At 46.1% G+C, this 20,933-nt stretch overlaps 1 protein-coding gene across 2 annotated transcripts in view; it reads left to right on the forward strand.

The window, feature by feature from the left end:
- The first annotated feature begins 533 nt into the window (after positions 1–533).
- Positions 534–20,933, forward strand: part of LOC106744534 (irregular chiasm C-roughest protein-like) — a 155,962-nt gene continuing 135,562 nt past the window's right edge. For both annotated transcript variants that reach the window (XM_014619400.1, XM_014619401.1), the window contains exon 1: positions 534–893. In XM_014619400.1, coding sequence (XP_014474886.1) covers positions 772–893 — 122 coding nt within the window. In that variant the 5' untranslated portion in view covers positions 534–771. The remainder of the gene's footprint in view (positions 894–20,933) is intronic.

Below are 20,933 nucleotides of genomic sequence, written 5' to 3' on the forward strand. Positions count from 1 at the left end.
AGCCAGCAGCCGAGCAACCGTCGTTCGCGGACGCGCGAGTACATGTCGTGATGCCGCGAGGTGAACGACGCGGGTCGCCGAGAGGACTCGCGGGTGCCGAGGGTGCTACGATCTCGTCCTGACGATACCAGCCTCAGCGCGTCGTCCTCGATGGACGCCAGTGGTGCAATCGTATAGAATGTTGATGATGATGTGAGAGTGAGCCCGACGACGATCATCGCCCGACGGTTGGGGATCGAATGTCCGCGGATGGATCGAGGATACGACTTCAGAGATTGTGTGCTCGCCTCTCTGTCCCCGTTCGCGGCTTTCGGAAATCGAGTATCGCTTGAGCTCGAAGAGGAGAGAAATAAACGAGCGACTTTACTACGAGATCCGTGACTCTCTCTCTCTCTCTCTCTCTCCTCCTCTGTTTCTCTTTCCTCGTTCTCCGTCGCTCGCTCTGTGTCTCTTCTACCGCGAGGAGCGCAAATGTACGCACCGTGCGACACCGTGTAACACGTGTGACAGTTAGTGGAATATACGTACCCGTGGATTATACGTTTCTTCGGCTGCGACAGGAGGCTGGTTTGCAAGCGTCTTGTGCGAGATTACACACACACACACACATCACACACATACTCACGCACGCACGCACATACACACGCGCGAGAGCGCGCCAGTGGTTCTTCTTCGTCGTCGTCGGTGCGCGCTCCGACGAATTCGTCGCTGAAGGATATGTCGGTATAGTGCTTCGCTCGCGCGCGCGCTGCATCGGATCGGAGCTACGCGATGGCCGGATACTCCAGTGCGCTCGATACGGATTTTACCCCGGAGCCGAGGATGCGGCGATCCACGATCGATGCCGTCCCGGATCGCACCGACGGATCCTCCGAGGGATGCGCGATAACGAGGTAAGTCGCGTGTCTCAGGGAACAAGCAGCGCGATCTCGCGAAATTACGCGATCGATTTAATTTACCTCGCGCGTTAAATGAAGAAACTTGGAAGTCTCGGGCGAACGCGAGCGGATTGAGTGAGTGCAACGTACTACCCTCGCGATCGTGTTACCGCTTGTATTTCGGGCTTGTGCCTCGGACGAGAATATCCCGGGATTATAATATCCGCATGCGGAATCTATGATTCGTGCCAGATGCCATTTAAAACTCGAACCTATCAGTTGGAAGGAGAGAGAGAGAAAGGAAGACAGGGAGGAAGAGTACGTAAATTTAGATGTACACACTCTCTCTCTCTTTCATAAGTACGTACGTATTCAATTTTATGATACTATATTCATACACGGAAAAAATTAATCTTTAAATCAATGATATTCTCATACATGAGCAAGAATATTATAATCTTCTTAGAAGATTTTAAGCTTGATTTGAATAATTTGTATCGACACATGAATTACACTCCATTCAAGACTAAAAATCTTCTAAGGAAATTATAATATTCTTGCTTATATATGAGAATGTCTATCATCAATTTAAGAATATTTTTTCCGTCGCAATTTTACATTGCAAGTTTCTTCTATTTTTGACACTTGGATCTCTCGCGCATAAGAGGCCATGTCCCAAGAAGCGTCAAATAAATAACGCTTTTTCTTTCTGTCTCCCCTTCTCAAAGAACGCTGTATCAATTTTTAGCGACGCCGAGTTATTATCGTCATAAAGTTGTATATGCCGTTACAGAGCATATCATTCGAAATCTACCGCGAATACGCGAGTATATGGGCCCATTCTGCTTGATAAGAATGGATATTGCTGTCACTTACGACAAAATATAACGAAAGCCTCTTCCGTTCTATCTCTCCCGTAAAATTATTTATTAAAAGCTACCACGATACAACGTTCTCTCGCTCCCCTCCCATTCTCTCTTTGAGAAAGAGGAGCTTTCGAACATTCGAGCGGAAAATATCCTTTTAATTGCAAAACGCACATGCGACCCTTATAATACGCCGGTAAGTTAACGCGTGTCATAAATCACGCGAGTTAATGAAAAATTGTGCAGCCGTTGCGTGTCGCGAGCGAACGAATGAACGAGCGATCGCGAGCGCGCGTCAATATTTCTTCCGATACTAAATTCAATATCTTGTCACTCGATATCTCTCTAGGTTCTAAATTCAATATCTTGTCGCGCTTCCGTGCAACCCGATGCAAGTGTCGCGGGTGTGTACTCACTTTTCATCTGGCGAGCTTGGTAAATTTGCAACATTTAAAACATGCGTCGCGTGTGCACACACGCGTGTGAGCGCACGAGGTGCGCGTCGCACGCTACCTCTCTCTCTCCCTCTCTCACATTTGCCACAATACGGAATAATCTATGGGGATTCTAGTGACAACGGTCTCCGCGGCGCGGTTATATGTGTGTACGTACGTACGTGTGTGTGCGCGAGAGCGTGTGTATGTTCGACGCCTTAAAATATTCACGAGATCAATATTCCGCACTTGTCGCGATATACGATTTTAGACGAGACGCGAACGAGCGAATGAGCGAACTCGCGCGTGGGAGTCTTTTCGAAAAATTGTCGGTGAACGATATTCGCGACGGAGATGCGATTCGCATGATGCGCAGGACGCGTGAAGAGACCACGGGAGAACCGCGAAATTTCGACGAACGTCGAGCCGAGAGACCGTCGACGTCTTTGTCGGTCGCGGCGAAATCAATCCCACGGCTCTCGCCGATCGCCCGGGTTCACGTCGCCGGGGCCGCATCTGCTTTCCCGCAAATTATCCTGTATAATCGGATGCTGTGCCGCGATAGGACGTTGCAATTTCCCAGTGTATTACGCGACATGTATAAACGTTTATATGCATACGCGAGAGATATCGCGAGGTGGTCACGTTCGTGCGCGACGCTCGCTCGCGCGGGGAGGCAGACCGGTCCTTTAAATGATTATACGAGCATACTTTCAGAAACAGGTGCGAGCCTAATGGACCCGTCCGCCTGGTGGAAGGTTAAATGACACGCTGTGAAATTAAATGCCGTTACCTCGTCTCCCTTTCCACACCCACTACCCCCCGGCCGGCCGACCCTTGTCGCCCCCCCACCTCCACCCCTTCGAAGAAATTTACGCGATCGATAGAGATACGGGTGGTATAAATATGGCGCTACCCAAGGTCCAAGATGCGCTTTAGATCGTCACATCGGCCGATGATAAATGGCCGAGTTAATGGTCGACGGTACTATTAATGAGAAAGAGGGAGAGAGAGAGAGAGAGAGAGAGGATTCGCGTCGGTGTCGGAGCGAAAGCCACGAGCGGCCGTCAGTGGCGAATCAGCGTAAAGGGTGACGGTAGATGTTCAGATTAAGTGTTTCGCTCGTTTATTTTTGTTCAGGGGTTTCCGTTCGCCGTCTGACTCGCGATACGCGCCGGGTTTCGACCTTACGACGGGGCCGGCTTTATCGATCCCGCACGCCTGAAAATTTCACCGGGCTTAATTTATTTACGGAGTCTGATTTTTGCGGAACGACGTTCGGGAATACAGGCCGCACGGTCGGCCGGTCAGCACAATAAAAGTGTAACGCAATATTCGATATAATATCCCAGCGCCAGCGTTGTCGGTCGGGGAGATAGTTTCTAATATGCGCGGCGAGCTCGTGCGGGGCGTGAGCGCGCGCGCTCACGGGTTAATGTCTCTATATTCGGGCTCGTGTTTGTTACCGGAAGCGGGAATGTATAGATCGTATCGTGCCGGACGTTTACCGCCTTCGTTGCTCGGATGGTGTAGAAATATTTAGGCAACACCTCCCGAGATCCTGTAAATTCGCGGTGAAATCAATTATCCTTCGCACACTCGGGCGGAATGTATTAACGATAGTACGCGATACACTCTATTCTGTCGGCTCCCGTCTCGTTGTTTGTTCGTGGGTCGACTCTTTATACCGATGAGGAGTTTACACTTGCGAAATAAGGAGGAAAAAAAGGAATGAGAAACATGTCGCATTTCTTCGCTCTTCGAGCTACTGAAAGAAGTTGTAAGACTCAGTCTAGTCTCAAGTATTAGTCATAAATTTAGTATTTATCAAGCTAAATGGCGTTTCTAATACTTTATTTCACTATTTAAATAATAAGTAGTAATTTAATATCATAAAAGAATATTAACTTTAGTTGCAAATATTTCAGTTCTTGAATGGTCGATTTCTCCCTGATTGCAGGAGCAGTTAGATCATATTTCAATGTTTGCGTAGTGCAAGTTTCATTGAATTCTTATCAAATTCATTTCACTTTACAGCTTCCTTAATAGCGTGAATTAAAAAAGTGCGCTACGGCTGTGCCAACCAGCTCTCTCTCTCTCTCTCTCTCGTGGAAACGCAAACAAAAATCGACTCGAGACGCACCGAACGATCCGTATAGCTGCGAGGATTACAGTCAAGGATTATAACGATGGCACGATCCGTACCATTACTTTCTGTGTGTTTTACATATGTACGTTACACGATAAGCTAACAACCCGTAATAATTAAGTCCAAGCGCAAGCACGAGCGCGTGCGCTCGCGTTCGCGCGGGGCGCTGCCACGGTTAACTCGCGTGCATCCATCGGTGATTTTCAGCGTTTAATGAGAAATCTAAATTGCGGGTTGAATGCCGCAATGAGTTCCACCACAAAGTTCCACCGGTACGCGCGAAGTTGGCGCAATCGGAATCTTAAGATTCTCACCAGAAGGTTAATTCCAGTTAATAGTACGGGAGGGGAACTTCAATCTCGAAGGTTTTATAAGTTCGATAACGAAGCCATGCGAAGCTCGCGCTCTCGCGCTTGCTAGAGAGCGCATCTTCTCTTCTTCTTCCTCAACATCGCCGGGAAAAATTCTAGAGCCTCGCGGGATACCGAAAAGAGACAGAGAGAGAGAGAGAGGATTACGAGGGAATCCGCGTAGGCGCGCGCAATCGAAATGGAATTTGTCGGTGGAATTTTAATTTCGGCAATCGCGCGAGCTCGAAGCGGCGATTTAATAATACGCCATCGCTGTCGATGGATAAGAGTGCGTTTGAGAAAATACTCGGGCGAGAGATAGAGACAGAGGGAACGAGAGAACACGACAAAGACTAGCTGGAGACCTCTCAAGATGCACGTTGGCAACCAGGAATTACGATTTAACGTCGCAGACGCGCGCGTTCTCTCTCTCTCTCTCTCTCTTTCTTTTTTTCTTAATGAAGCGTCCGATTACACACCGTTGAATGAATCTCGCGTAACTTCTCGCGCGCGTGCCCGCTCGCCCTCCGGGAGATTCGGCTTGCATTATTATTGTCTCAATCCCGTCAATTGAAAGCTCCTTTTATTTAGTCGCGCCAGCCTGTTATCGACGATAATCAATAACACGGTCGCCTCCGCCGACCAGTGTATTACTATTTTCGTCCTATTGTTATTGTCGCTCATTATTTACAGATTGCTATTAATTACGGTTCTCCGAATGAAAATTAATTCTTGATAAAACGTACGGTATGTGATCGAATTATGTCCGGATTGTACCGTGAATAATTCAGATCCTATAATCGTCAGTGCATAGTTGTTGGCCGTGTCGGAACGGGGGAAGAGGAGGCCCTACAACAACGTTGTGACATTAACAACATTTGCGCTTTCATTTTTGTTAATTCTCTTCCGACTAAATTACCTCGCGCCGTGAGCCAAATGAAAACAATCGATTTGTACCGGTATATATCCGTCGAGTCTTCCACCGCGGAGAATGAAATCGCTCGCGCCTCTGTTAAGTCAGCGACGAGTAACGTTTTCGACGCAGCTGCGATCGTCATCGATTTCCTTTTTTCTCCGAGAGATCTTATATTTCTCGATACGTCTGGAACCTCTGTCAATTAGATATGAAGAATAGGAGTAGTACGACGAGAAGTTTGAACGTTTCCTAACTTTGTTTTCGTTATACGAAAATTGGTCTATAACTTTCCACCCACTCTTTCTCTTTTTTCCTTCCCCCTCCTCTCTCTTTCTCTCTCTCTCTCTCTTTCCCTCTATATCTATCTTTGTATCAAGTTCGATTTCCGTTGTAAGAATTATCGATAGAATTCTGTATTCTCGAGCAGCCATCGTGAACTTTCGCCGGAGTTAATACTTACGGAGCCGACTCGATTGCGAAAAGTTCTGACCGATTTCCCTTTCCCGCGCAAGATTATGCCAAGTTCGTAAGGCAAAAGTTGTGCCTCGGTAGTTAAATCTTTTTCAATTAAAAAGTCGTGACATCTCTTTAAATCGACAACGCATTATTGTATTGTTTCCGATGAATCTCTTCGTATCTCACGTGCAGTTTGCAGAATAGATTATCCCATTGATGTTTGAGCACGAGAGAGAGAGAGGGAGAGAGAGATAGAGAGAAGGAGAGGACTCACGTGTAACGCGAGCGCGTAAAACGAAATTTAAAACGAAAAAAACAGGAAAGTGAACGAACGAGGAAGGAAGGAAGAAAGATTCCATCTTTATTCGCGTTTAAAACCTTGAAATTCGAGCATACGGCGCGCGCGGCGTGTGTCGCACGCCCGAAAGAAATTCGATCGATTCGCGCGCAATATTTCTGTATTTTCGGACGTGTTTTTACACGTTTCGATTCGTAAAGCATTACGGCAAAAGAGAATCGTGCCGATCCTCGAGCCGATCTGTCGACGTAAATTCACGAGTGGAGGAAAGTAGGCGATGATATAATGTTAGAGGAACGAAAGGCCAGGCTCGGGTGCCGGGACCACGTAAGCTCGCTTCGCCGGGGGTTGGTGCGCAGCAGCAACCTAGTCTTTCGTCTTCTCTCCCTCTCTCTCTCTCTCTCTAAGTTTCCTCGCTTTCTCCTCCACTGTTCCCCCTGCACTAACCCCCGCGGTCGATCGATTCGCTAAAAGTAAATAAAACTCACCCTGAGCTGGCTGAAGGGGCCGCGGTAGTGTAAGCGTCAGTACCAAGTGTAATGCAATAAATCAAGGCTTCGATGGAAAAAGCCTGAAGTCGTCGCGTAAAATCCGTAATCTAAGTAGCAATAGTTACGGCACGACAGTTAACAATGGCGAGTAAACGCATTTTACCGCGAATTCGAAAAGATAATAAAATTGTGGCGGCGCGCGGATAAAGTTTTTCCAACGCGTTCTCGCCCACCGACTGCGGGGATAGCGACTTTTCGAAAAAGTTCTCGCCGCGCGTCTCGGACGATCGTGAAGAAAAATATCCGAGGCGCTACTTCAATTCTATTCTACTTTCGAGCTGTATACTTTCGTACGATTGGTGTATATACGTGTGTGTGTATGTAGGTGATATTTAATAATTTAATAATATTATAACGCGCGCGCGCGACCAACGAAATTAGAGAATTCACGGAACTGCAACGTCGCGAGAGTTTCTGCTTTCCTCGTCCACGAGGTAAAGTTGAAATTAGCAAGTAACCGATATATACAGGACGAATTTCTCGCTTCCTTCTCATTTACGGATTCTTTGATCAATTTGGAGTCCATTTTCCAGGAGCGAAAATTTGATTATACGCTGTCCTTTCTAATAACTTTTTAACATTCAACTTTAAATATCTTCGTAACTAACCCCGAACTTAAAATTCTGTTACATTAAAGTCGACTTATAATTAAACGAGGAATTGGGTTTCATTACCTATCCATAATTGTGGCTTATTCGGTAAAGGATTCTCCTCGGGGTGGGTTTCATAAATTATTTATAATTCAAAAATTGTTAATGTAAGGCATTTTGTTGAGTGAAAATTTTCTCCAAATTCATCAAAGGAACCGCGGACGAGAACGAAGTTCTTTACCAACTTTATCTTCATTTCCCTCAAAAACGGTGAAACCGGAGCCGCTTCCGTCTCCTTCACATATTTTCGTCAGGACTACGTAAACTACAAACGAGCTCTTTCAAAAAGGTCGGTCGGCAACTGGCACAGTCGGCAACATCCCTCTACCGAAAATTTGAAAGGACTTTATATCATGTGATTTTCCTTATTTCGTTAATTTACATTTTCCCGTTCTTCTCCCCTCATTCTTTTGTTTCGTTAATTAAATAATACATCGATGATCTGGCTCTCGTTTTTTTTTTTTTCACGAACGATAGAGTTACAAGGTGCATCTCGAACTTTTTTTTCCGCAGATGCACTTATTTTCGAACGTATTTACGGCCGTAGGGGCATCCGTTGACCTGAAAATTTCGGGATTGTCGACCCTAAGCCCGCTGAAAAAGTGAGGCCGACGTGTACTATAAAGGCGAGAGCGTGAAATAAAATCAAAAAATGCTTTATAGCGGAATAAAGCGGCGAGGAGGAGGCCGGTGGAGGACTAAATTTTCCGTTATCGAAGAGCTCGATGCTCCCCGTTATCGCTGCTTTCGACGCGTTAAATTTGTGATCAAACGAATAACGCCGCAAGTAGGCCATTGCCAATCTAACGGACGCGATGTTAAGCATAGACGGCAGGATAAGCTTAATAGCAAGTTGTAAAGTTCATTTCATCCAGGGACGGAAAGTTTTCTACGAACGGCGCAGTGTCAGCGTGATTTCGCCGCCGGCGATTCCCTCTCTCGTGCATTGCGCAATTTTCAGACTTTCAAAGGGAGAAACATGTGCGCGCTGCTGCCGGGGGGGGGGGGGGCATTAAAATAAANTCATTTTAACGCTAGATGAGACGGAGGGGATTTATCTCTTACAATTATTCCAAGATTGATGCATTTAGGCGAGACTGAATTGCAGCGTAATCTGAAAGATGATACTTTATTGCAATATAGGCGAGCAGAGGCTTTTTCTTTCTTCCTCTCTCTCTTTTTTCGAGATGAGCGCAATCGAGTCAAATGTTATCGGACATGTGTAGTTTCGACGCGCATACGCACAGACGCGCACACACATTCGCGTCGGCCGCACATCTGTCCTTATAATTTTCTACACGTTACATTTTACACATGAAGAGAGCGTCCGCGAAGGGACATTTGTCATCCGATTCATCATGTTGTCGACCTATTTAAGGCACACGCCGAAAAAAAGAGGAGAACAGAAAGAGAACGAAATAAAATTCTTCTCTGGTCAGCTCGTGAATTGTTAAAAGCTGAGCTCGTTCTCCGCATCGTGCACGAGGTAGTCTACGAGGACGAATTTATACAAGAAAGAACGATGGAAAGAAGGAAGGAAGGAAGGAAGGAAGGAACGAACGAACGAATGAACGAACAAGGATACGTTCGGAGTTTCTCTTGTTTTTCGACGGGTGCGCGCGTCGGCCGCGATTATGATAATGTTTATTTATTCGGCGATAAATTGTGATGCGTTTTACAAAGAACCCCTTCGGAAAACGTTAATCCACGCGGTGCTCACGCGGACGATTTGGCCGCAACGGTGCTCGAAAAAGTAACGCTCGAGCGCTCGCGCAAGCCGGAGGTATTTCAATTGGGAACAATTAATTCTAATCGATTAATTTGTGAATACCAAATACCCCCCGTGGCCGTGGCATGTTGCATCCTCTTTCCTCGCCCTCTCGCACGCTGACCGCACGAACAGCAGCGTAGCCGAGCGTACACGCGCGCGCGCGCGTGGTCGTCCATCACTTTGTCCGGCCGCAAAGTAATTATCTCGTAAGCATTATTTTAATTAACGTTGATGATTAAAGCACGGTAGGTATTCGCGCGCCGTATTTCGCCCCCTCGTGCCTCTTGTTCTTGCCGTTCTTAGGTGCTTGCTAGTGTGCGCGCGCGCGCACGCCGCGCTCTAACAAGAATGATTACCCGCAATTACGCGGAAAAACATCGTTCGAATTACCGAGAGCTCCACGCGCTCCGGTAAATAGAAGATTAACCGCGATGTATATATACGAAAAATGATTAATCGCTCGCCGTGTGCGCGCGTCGCCTATTATGACGACGAGGCGGACGTGTTTGCAGTAGGCGTTATTTATCCGAAACTCTCCCGGAATTACGAGTATTTACCGCCGAAAAGAGTGTTTCGCGAGCGATCGTCTCCGCGCACCGTACGTGCTCTGGCGGGACGCGGGCCTACGAAATGTCATCGTCCTCTGTTATCGAATCTTGATAAATTGGTGGACCGCGACATTTAATTAATTTCATCGACGTTACCACTCGCGCGGGTTAGCTCGTTTCGTTTCGGCGTAACCGCGGAGCCACTCGTAATCTCGCTCTGGCCGGCTCGCGCGTTCTATTTTTTTTTATTCCTCTCTTTTCCCCCGTTCCTTCTTTTTTCCACCGTCATGTAACTTTTTAACGTGATAAGAGGTTATAAGGGGAGGGGAGGGGGCGTTTTATTCTGGGCGTCTCAGGTTTTCGCGGAGATGTAATTCGTTTTAACTGCGTGAAATCGCGGTTTCTGTTTGCTCGCGTGCTCGAGCGCGGAGCGTATTCGCGTTCTTTCTCTCTTTGCAATAATAATATAAAACGTGATACTCGTGCGCGGGATGGAAATGAAAAAAAGCGGCGGCTACGAGACGCCGGCAACGGCGTAGAACACGCATTAAATGCACTAAACTGTATCCGTTATTACAGCCATTATTACAAAGCTGCGCGCTTCACGCGCGATAGCTGGATAAAGACGCATTGTGCCGGGTGCTTAGCAGAATGCCGTCATTAGAAGAGACTAATTGTGAGTTATGCACAAGAACCCGGGCGCTAGTAAGAACCTCGTTGCCGGCGCTCGAGCCCTGCTCTAAGAAATGGATATAAATGCAACGAGTCGCGTGGATGAGCGCGCGCGCCGGCCCGTCGGCGAAAATCGAATAAATTCATTATCGTCCGGCGAGCGAGAACGAGACGAGAGGGAGCGCACAGCTTACCCGGATATTATCGCTCATCGCGACCGAACGCAGCATCGCGCGTCGGAGTAAACGATATTTAGTGGCAGTTAGTGCCAAGTGACCGTGCCACATCGATCGAAAATGGTAGAGCGATTCGGCGTAATTCCTTCCGTAATGCAGTTTGGTTACCAAACTGCGAGCACAGCGCAAACGCGGATATCCGGGGCGGCCGGCCGGCGGCGCCCCGGTGCGCGTCGAGGAGAATGAGCGAGAGAGAAGGAGAAGCGAGTTAAAGATTAAGATTCCGTTTGAAACATAAGTAAACGTTTGTGCACTCAATTTACATAAACATACATTTTCTCATCGTATATTCCGGCGGTTTGCATAAATAACGAACCGGGAAATACAGAATGTAAAATAGCTGCGATATAGTTTCCTACGCGCGCGCGCACGCGTCCCCGGTAGTCTCCAGCCGGAACGTGACACTGAATTATTTGCGGGACGACGTGGAAGAAGGCTTTGCATTGATATACCTTGCTCTCTTCGAGAAGTTACGTTATTGTCGCCCCCGAGGCCGCGTATCCGTCTGTCTTCATATTTAATAAATGTCATGACCGCGCGTCTACCCAGCCGCGCGAGTAGAATTGTACGTTAAATATCGCACCTTCGTTATCGAGCCGCGCGATCGGCCGACTTGATCTCGGTTATTTCGGATTTCCAGGATGCGCTAGACACTGAATGAGACTTTCGTGAAACGCGAGGAACGAGCCGTATTTCTCGGGCTGTTTATTGTTGCGATTAAACAGACCCGTTTTCACAGACACTATTACAGAGTAATGGCAATATCGGGGAGATGTGTGTGTGTGTTTTGGAATTCGGCGGCGTACGTTTCCCGGAAAAAGATAATCCCGTGAAATTTTCACGGCGCGCGGCCCCTCGTGGAGTGCAATTATTTATCGTACGAGCGTCGCGCACGCGATGCGACCCCCGTGAACGAGAGAGAAGCCCGGCTCTCTTATTGTTTGTCAGCGGAGCGCGTCATACTCCGCTCTGTCGAGGTCTTAATATTTATTTAATATTTCGGAGAAGGGAGAGAAAGAGCGAGAGAGAAGAAGAAGAGCTCGTACGGAAAAGCCTACTACCACTGCTTCCCATTATCCCCGGCCGACCGGGGAAAAAAGCGCTAACGTATGGCGCGCAGTCGTGGATTGTTTAAAGTATGCCGAGGCAAAGTAAGCGTTCCAGCTGTGAGACGATAAATGGCGTCATTTAAGGTTCCACTTTTAGTTCTTTCCAGCTGCAACACGATAAATGATACTATTTAAAGACACCCACCTTCAGTTTGCATCTCAAGCGCGCCAGGAGAGTTTACTTCGTGCGCCTACGCTCTTTCTCTCTTTCTCTCTCTCTCTGCTCACCCCCCCCCCCCATCCCACTTTCTCATGCGACCGACGCGACTAGTCTCATCCCCTTCTTACGATCTTTTCTCGCGTTACTTCCGAAAAGCAGCGGCTTCCCGCATCAAACTTGCCTTAGTCGGCGTTATCGCCGAGAGACAGGGTGGAGGACGACGCTGAAACGAGGATCCCTCGCGGGCTCCCCGTACTTTTCGCCGACTTCGGCGAACGATATTTGCCGCACGAAAATTTCCCAGGTATCGTCGATGGCTCTCGAGAAATCATCAATCCATCGTGAGAATTCCGTACACCCGGGGTAAAAGAATCACGATGCGCGGCAAGAGTCTCTGTTTATACCCGACTAGAAATTGTCATCGGGTATCTGATATTGCACAAGGTCATAATTAGGTGAGCGCAAGGTTATTTTTACTATGATAAACCTAATCATGTGTATGTGAGGTATGGTATTCGATAGCTTTCGAAACGTCATCGGTCGTCCTTCGTGACGAATCCGAATAAACCAGGGCACACGAGAGAATCACGATTCCACGGTAAAAGCGAGTGACCGCTAATGGACAACCGAGGCTAACATGAGTTTGCGCATTTCGTTGCTAATTTCATCGTTGGTTGTAAAAATGGCGGAAACGCGATTCGCTGAAACGAACCGGCGGACCTCTCGCGGGCTTCTCGTACTCCTCCTCAATTTCGGTTTTTGCAAACGACGAGAGATTTGTAGCTCGTGCCAAAATATTGAGGGATTATCAATAGCTCTTGAAAAATCATCGGTCCTTCGCGAACCTGAATAAACCAGAGCGAATGAGAGAATTAGGGTCACGATAAAAGCGAGTGAACCGCTAATGGGCTACCTGGGCTATCGCGAGTTTGCGCATTTCGTTACTAATTTTGTCGCTTTTTGCTTTTAGAAAAAAGTAGGTAGACGTAATTCGTTGAAACGACGCACGGTAGGAGGCTTCCAAAATTCAAAATTGCAACTAATGCAATGAAAAGAATTAAATATATTTCCTAAACTATGTGTGTATGACCTATATTTTCATATTGTATTTCGAAGCAATACAAACACATTCATTTTGTATGCTTTATAGAAACGTGAGCGTGAATTATACACTTTCCATGCATATTATATATCTGTTTTCTTGTTGATTAATTCAAGTTATATGTACATAAATAAGAGCGTAACATGATTATTACTGAATGTACTACTCTTGAATTTGTGAAATTGCACGATTAAAATTTGTTTATTTTATTAAGCAAAATTTAAATAATATCTCTTTCAAACTTTGTATGGATCAAATTTTCACAGTTAAATCTTGGTTGGAACCTACAAGAAACATTTAAAATCGAGTAATCTAAGAAGAATACATTTTGTAGATTAATTATGAAGCGATACTTTTATTGTAAAATACCATACGTTCCAGTCAAATGCGTTAAAATTCGTATTAAAAGTATTATTTCATAATACACAAATATTATACATATATGTTACATGTTCTTTTCTCTAGGTTTATATGAATTCAAATAATGAAATGCACTAAAGAAGGGAGGAAACTGAAAATTGCGTAAAATTACACGTTACGTTATCCAAATATACGTACATATAAAATATATTCTATCTATATTTACCGAAAGTATGACAATAGAATGTTAACTCAGCGCATATGAATGTCCATTGCTTATTCTCTAACCTATTTATACAAATATCGAATTTTGTAGAAAAAAAAACCCTAATAAGCTCATCCCACTATACGGCGGATTCCTCGCGGATTCCTCGTACTTCTCCTCGGCTTCTGCCATGGACGACGGTAATTGCAGCTCGCGCGAAAATATCGAGGTGTTATCAGTAGCTGTCGACTAACCGCCGGCCCTTCGCGACGAATCCGACTAAACCGGAGGCGGCATAAAAGAGTCTACGTTCACGGTAAAAGTCTTCGCGAGTAACCGCTAATGGACAAACACCACCGGTGGCGCTCGCGCATTTCGTTGCTCTCTCGTTGTCGGTTATAAAAGGGGGCAAGAGGGCAGGGGGATAGAGCGAGCATAATTCGCGTGTGTGTGTGCGCGCGCGATATTTGCATGTAGCTTGACGCGACTAGTGCATTCACAGTCGCCTGCAATATTTGTTCAGTGCGTTGATTATATTTATATCGAGAACATTATTCCGTGCGCGGTATACTCGTTTTATCCGGCGTCCTCCTCTTCCGCCCCCGTCCGGGGCTTGTCGTCGCAGCCGTCGTGGAGTCAGGGTGAGAGAAGATCGTCCATCTTTCCCATTACACTCCGACGTGTGGCGGTCGGGGATATCGCCAATTTAACGATTACCATCGAGACTATCGAGCGAAATACGCGCGCGCGCGTTATCGTATATGTTTATTCGACTATAATTTATTCAACGGCCCTCCGCGACCCGCTGGAACAGATTCCACAAAGTGGCTGCGCCGCGACGTTATAAAGGTTGCATCAGATCGATATATTCTACCTCCCCCTTCTCCTCTCGCTCTCTCTCGCAATCTCCATCGCCGCGTGCGACGATAATTGTCGCTGCATGCGCGATAACTCGCGCGAGGGTGACTCTCCAACGGTATCGGTATTTTGTCCGACGAGAGATGGAAGGTCAAAAATAAATTAACGCGTCGTTAATGGATCCGCGGTGCTTTTTAACGTCGACCTCGTCATGACGATACCACTCGAACTGTAATGTGGGCGCGCTCTCAAACGCGGGATATAAAGAAATACGAGCGAGTGAGCGAAAGAGAGAGACGACCGGCCGGATATCGCCGGCGGCATTTGTTGAATTACCGAATGCGCGCGCGAATATCGCTGTTACACTGTCGTACGTATTAATGCGTCCTGTTGGGGGGAGCGAGCACGCGTGCGCGCGAGAGCGAGCGCGCTCGACGATTTTTTTCATCGGTACACTACCGCTCCCCTCGTCAATATTCATGAGCATGGTAGTTTGACTTTAACCCTGTTAAACGCCGGACGTATCGTTTTTGATACGCGCTCACAGAAGCGCGCCCGAGTTTTTAATTATTCGCCGCCGTTATTCGTTGTAAACTCCACGATCGTTCTCGACCGATCGGTCGGCCCGAGCATCCTTGATAATTCGTGACACTAATTCGTCGGCCGGTCGTTTGTCCGTGTAGTAAGAATAACACGAACTAGCGCGAAACAACGTGGCAAAGCACCGTTGAGAATCACTCGTTCGTAGCGTCGGTTTCCGGAATGCGGATGTTTTTGTTAACACTTGCGGACTGCGGGCCCCCGGGTCCTATGCTATATTTTTATAGAGAATATCCGAAATTATTCAAGGCTCGGCTATCTTCGTGCAGATACGTCCCTGATGCGGAAATCATATTTTTTTCGCGCGAATGATTCTTCCATAGCATTGCAATGATGCGGGAAATTGTCGTCGACAAAATTGCTTTAAGACGCTTGGCAATTAACGAAACTAAATACGTACCGCACGCGTGGTAAGTCGAGTCGAGATTTCAGTTCTATATTAAGTCTTCTGTTGTGTTCCTTCGACGCTATAAATGAGAAGTTATTTCCGTTTTCTCCGCTTAAAAGCTTAATATGGAACTAAAAGTTTGACTCCTGAGGCGCCTGAGTCGGAATTTAGAATTCGCTGTAAGTCACGTGAATGTTAACTTATAGTTTTACGATGCTCCTTGTGCTACGAGTCCTACCGTAATGTTGCTAACAGTGTCTTTCGAGCTCTGTTCAGTCTTACAGTTATGCCGGAACCGAAGTTAAGCCTCAGTTAACACTTTTAGACATATATCTGTGCATTCACACACAGCTCCATTCTTTTAATTCATTTAGAGTAAATAAATATCATTGATAACACACAAGTCCTATGCTATATTTTTATAGAGAATATCCGAAATTATTCAAGGCTCGGCTATGTTCGGCAGTCATATTGGTTATATGACATCAGAGCCGAGAAATAATACGCAGGAAATTTCTTATGACATATAATTTTATCTTTAGTTTTTTCCCCGAAAACGTAATAATTTCGTAATCTTGAAATCTATAAAATAACAGCAAATTCAAACATCTGTCCAATATTTTAGGAATTATTTTGCTATTTTATATGGAATATTAGACAAACATTTCAATTTGCTGCAATATGATTGCCGAAGATAGCCGATCCTCAAATAATCTCCCTATTTTATATTCCCTGCAAATGTAGCATAGGACTTGGAGCTATTCTAGAGGCTCCCAACAAGAGGTCCTTATTCAAATTTCAACATGAAGAAAACGAAAATAATAATATCTCATTTGTAGCATCAAAGGAGCATAATAACGTCTGTGTAACGTTATATCTGGAAATCCTTCGATAGATCTACAAAATGCGACTATATTTGCAGACTTAAAGTAGAAATAAAATCCCGACACTCGGGAAGGACCGCAGTCAACGTGTTAAAGAATGAGAGGGTCCAAAAAGTCATTTAGGCCCATTGTCGTAAAGTAACCTATCGTTTCACGTCTACAATTATATTTGTACTGTGTAGGCTCGGGAGATTCAATTTCTTGATATCCAGGTTAGAAGTAATGTTGCAATAACGCGCTGGAGCGGCGCCAAGGTTTCGGTTAGGCTCTCATTTCATCGGCATACGAGAGAAGATTTTTCGGCGATTGCGAGAAAGAAAGAAAGAAAGAGAGAGAAAGAGAAAGAATAAGGTTCGAAAAATCACACCCGTAGATAATTTTTTTTCCGCGGAAAAGACATTATCTCGTGGCGTTTTCGGTCGCGCGACTTCCTTATTCAGCGACTTTTTAGCGCAACGCTCGCAAACAGGTACGCCAGAGAAAGAGAAATGTCACGCCAGACGTGGAGTAAATCGTCGTCCGATTTCGCAAGAGAAGATTGACGAAGGGGAAGCAGGAGGATTTTACGCGAATGCGCATTCAGTCTCCTTCTCGCATCCTCTCAGGACTCCTGATCCGTCGTCACTCGTCGGAAGAGAGGATATTTGTTATATTTATGGACCGGCATTATCCACCGTGCGCCACGATTATTCGTGTCCGTAAAGTTAGCGTATTATTTCGCGGAAACTCACGAGTCCCCGCCAAGAGTAATATCGCCGTTTGAAAATGTGCCTCGCCCTCTCATCTCATGGAGAAAGCCGCCGCCTCGGGCAATGTCTCTCGTCCCTTCGAATTATTCGCGATGTAATAAAGAAGATCTAGCGGTAGAGGGGAAGAGAAAAGAAGGGAGAGATAGAGAGAGAGAGAGAGAGATGGTTAATTTTCCGAACCACGAAACACATCGAGCAATTACGCAGTGCGTTTCGTACGCGCGAGCGTACAAGCAAGCGAGCGAGCGATCAGGTTACACACGCGCGTACTTAATGCATCATTAGTACACACACGAGTTTATGGGGCGTAATGCATGCCCTATACGTTATGGAGCATCACCTGTCTCCCCGTGAGATAGCCGTAGTTCAGTGAAACTAAACGAATGTCAGATTCACACAATGTGCCCCAAGGATATTCGATAGACTGATCACTCTAGTTCATTGGTTTAGTTGCGATGCGCACTGCGAATCCATGTTGTTACGGATCTGCGTGAAAGAGGAGTGAGGAAGCGGGAAGGTCGAAGGGGGCGGAGAGGGAGTGAGAAGAAGAGATGAATAGAGAGAAAGAGAGAGAGAGAGAGAGAGAGAGAGAGAGGAGGCGGGGAGGGGAGGAGTACAGGGCGCAGTTTATCGTTCCGAGTAATGTTCATTTGCTCGTGCATGCATAGTCGTTGTTTAATCTTCGATTATTTGCGTTAAACATTTCAACGTGATTAAATGCGCGATCCGCGCTACATATCATCTTGGATAAAATTGGACCTATCGGCTAATTTATGGCAAAAAGCGAGTGGTAGTAGTCGCGAATTAAATATTTGACGTGCAGCTTGCGCACGCATCGCACAAGCGCGCGCGCGTGCATGCGCTGTTTATGCACGAAATGCGCGAGACACGCGGCACAATACGTAATCGACCGTTCATTTTCGAGTGCATTAGCGATATGAAAAATAAAAACAAGATAAAAATGCCTCGGCGCGCGCTTCGGTCGAACGAACGGTGTATATCACGAATGCGCGTCGCCGCCCTTGTCCCTCGCCATACTCTCTCGCTCTTTCTCTCGTTCTCGAATGTGCCAAATATTTTATAACTCGACCGAGAGAGAGACACTAACTTTTGCCCACTCTCTCTCTCTCTCTCTCTCTCTCTCGGCCTCTTTAAGTATAGCAGCACGATGAGCGTCTTTCTTCGGATATCGATATCCAGGTCGATACAAGCGGCGCGTTATCAAGCATCAAAAATGGATCGCTCGTGCGCGACGACTTTTTTCTCCCCCGCGAATTTCTTGTGCGCGCGAACTCGGCAAGTTCGAGAAGAAAGGGGAGAGGGGGACTTTTTTCATTTTTTCCACTTCTTTTTCTCTACTCTCGAGCGTCGCGACGAATTTCGAAGCGCGCGCCCGTGGCAGGGAGCGATTGCTTACCGGGCCTGATAATCGACTCGTGGAAGTTCCCGATAACGGTGATACGATCGGTGATTTACGAGGAGCCTGCCAATCTAACTAGACAATCTCACGGAAACTATACTGCGACACAGAGAGAGAGAGAGAGAGAGAAGGGGATACGGAGGACGAGGGCGAAGGAGAGAGAGCCGGGCGGCTAAAAAGCGAATCGCGTAATTGACACTGTAACAAGCGATCCCATTCTTCATTGGAATCGTGATCTCGTTTGAGGCACCGTATTTAGTTAGGCGCGTCAATTTCGCGGCGATACTAACCCGACCGCAATTTATCCCCCCCCGCCCCCTTCGTCAGTAAGTCGAACGCTTTTTACGAGAAAACGCGCGCTGGGCGGTAGCGATTGTGTTCATCTGCCTCGCGCAGTTATAGGCGATGTTATTGAACTCCGTTGCAACTTTTTACTCGCTTGTATGTGAGAGAGCGCATTAGATTTTTACGGTCAACGCGGCTATCGCGTAAAGGAAGATCGAAATGGGCCGGGGCTTTTAATGGATATTTGGAAAACTCGAGACGCCGGCGATGTTAATGTAAATTTCTACCGCCGATATATTGACCTCCCCCTCCCCCCCTCGCCCCTCTCTCCGACGAACAGTCATCCTGGGATATTCGCGTTCGCGACGATGATACACGCACACTTGAGAGATCTCGATTTTTATTGCACGCACACACCCGTTCGCGAGACAGTCCGCGAATATATTTTTTATATATTTGATGAAGTCAGGAACGCGTCAAACGGTCGCAATTGCGAGTAGCCACTGATTACCGATTATCGATTGCACAAATTCGTAAGCAGTGGCTTCGTGGCAATCGCGGCCATTTGATGCGCTTTTAATTTTATAGGAAGACATGTGTGCACACCGTCGTGAAACGAGTATACGCAAACTGTGCATCACGTATGCCTTACTGCTTGCTTATTATCGGAGCTGTTATAGTTAGAGTTCAACTTATTTATTTTAACTAGAGTTACTTGTGCGATTCGATCTTGCGCAACAACCTTGAGCAACATGTACTTGTGTTAAGATCGGTTCTTGTTAAAATTCTTGTATTAAATTCGCGACCTAACCGCGTGTTAATTTAATCCTTTCAACGGTTGGGGTAGGACGCAACCTCACGGCTCATTTATTTTACAGAGCGCGCTGTCTCTTCTCTCGAGGAATGTTTCATGTGTTTATTATTTATTTCTCTTACCTATTTTGTACATTGATTGTATGAAAAATGAATAAAACAGAGCATGGGGTCGAATTCAACCGCACTTTCCCCGATACGCTGAAAATCCATCTTGCTGTTAAAGGATTAACATATTGTATTTGTGTTATCTCAATATTTTGTTTTCAATCGATATTCATATATAAGTGTCGAAATAACACTCGTAAGTGTAAAAATGATACATTTTATACTTCAATGTTGATTAACATATTATGGATGTTAATTTTATGCTAATTTCTGACATAATATTTGCATTACTTTTCAACACATCCACTTTGTGTTACGAATTAATACGGGAATTTGCGTGGAGCGTTTGGAACATGCGAAATGGGTGTTAGATTTAACACGAAATTTTTTTTCCGTAATGTGTAAGACTGAAAATCGTGTAGCTCTTTCGGTCCGGTGAATGTGTGGTGCGGTACGTACATGACGCCGACTGTACGAACTGTGTGCATTTATGTGTCCGCACGTACGATCGAATTGTTTCGCGGAAAAGGCGATTGACGTTTGCAATATATTTATTTGTCGGAATCACGAGCCCGGATGCGGAGAAACGGTAGTGCGGTGTACACATGGTGCGTCACTTGTCACACGTAGAAGAATATAGTGCGTGGCCTACAGCCGTACGTGGTACATTTCATAATATATTACAGTATATACTTTGTATATATCGCCTTACGGATAGCCTTTCGCGATCGCTCTTATTAATTCAAGCCGCGGAGAATATTACAGAGACTCGAATCATATTAACGATAAAATTCAGGCAACATAATTTCGCCGGGGGGAAAGGAGTGCTTCCTTTCCTTTTTCTTTCTCTACGCCACGTTATCCCCCGGTTATCCGATGGGGTGATACAACGTGCGGCGTTTAATTAATGCCAAACGATACATCCGCAAGTTTTTCGCAATGCTTCGTACGAACAAGAAGCGCGACGGGCCTCCGCAGTGTACCGTTGTCGCGTGTGTATCATTTGCGACGTTCATCGCGTATATTTATTTATCAACGGATATTAACAGGTAGTAACGGCGCACAGTCACGCTTCCGCGCGATAGAAGAAAAGATAATTATTTTAATGTCACCAGCA

Source organism: Dinoponera quadriceps, unplaced genomic scaffold, assembly GCF_001313825.1.
Source record: "Dinoponera quadriceps isolate SergipeBrazil2010 unplaced genomic scaffold, ASM131382v1 scaffold1421, whole genome shotgun sequence".
Classification (NCBI taxonomy): Eukaryota; Metazoa; Arthropoda; class Insecta; order Hymenoptera; family Formicidae; genus Dinoponera; species Dinoponera quadriceps.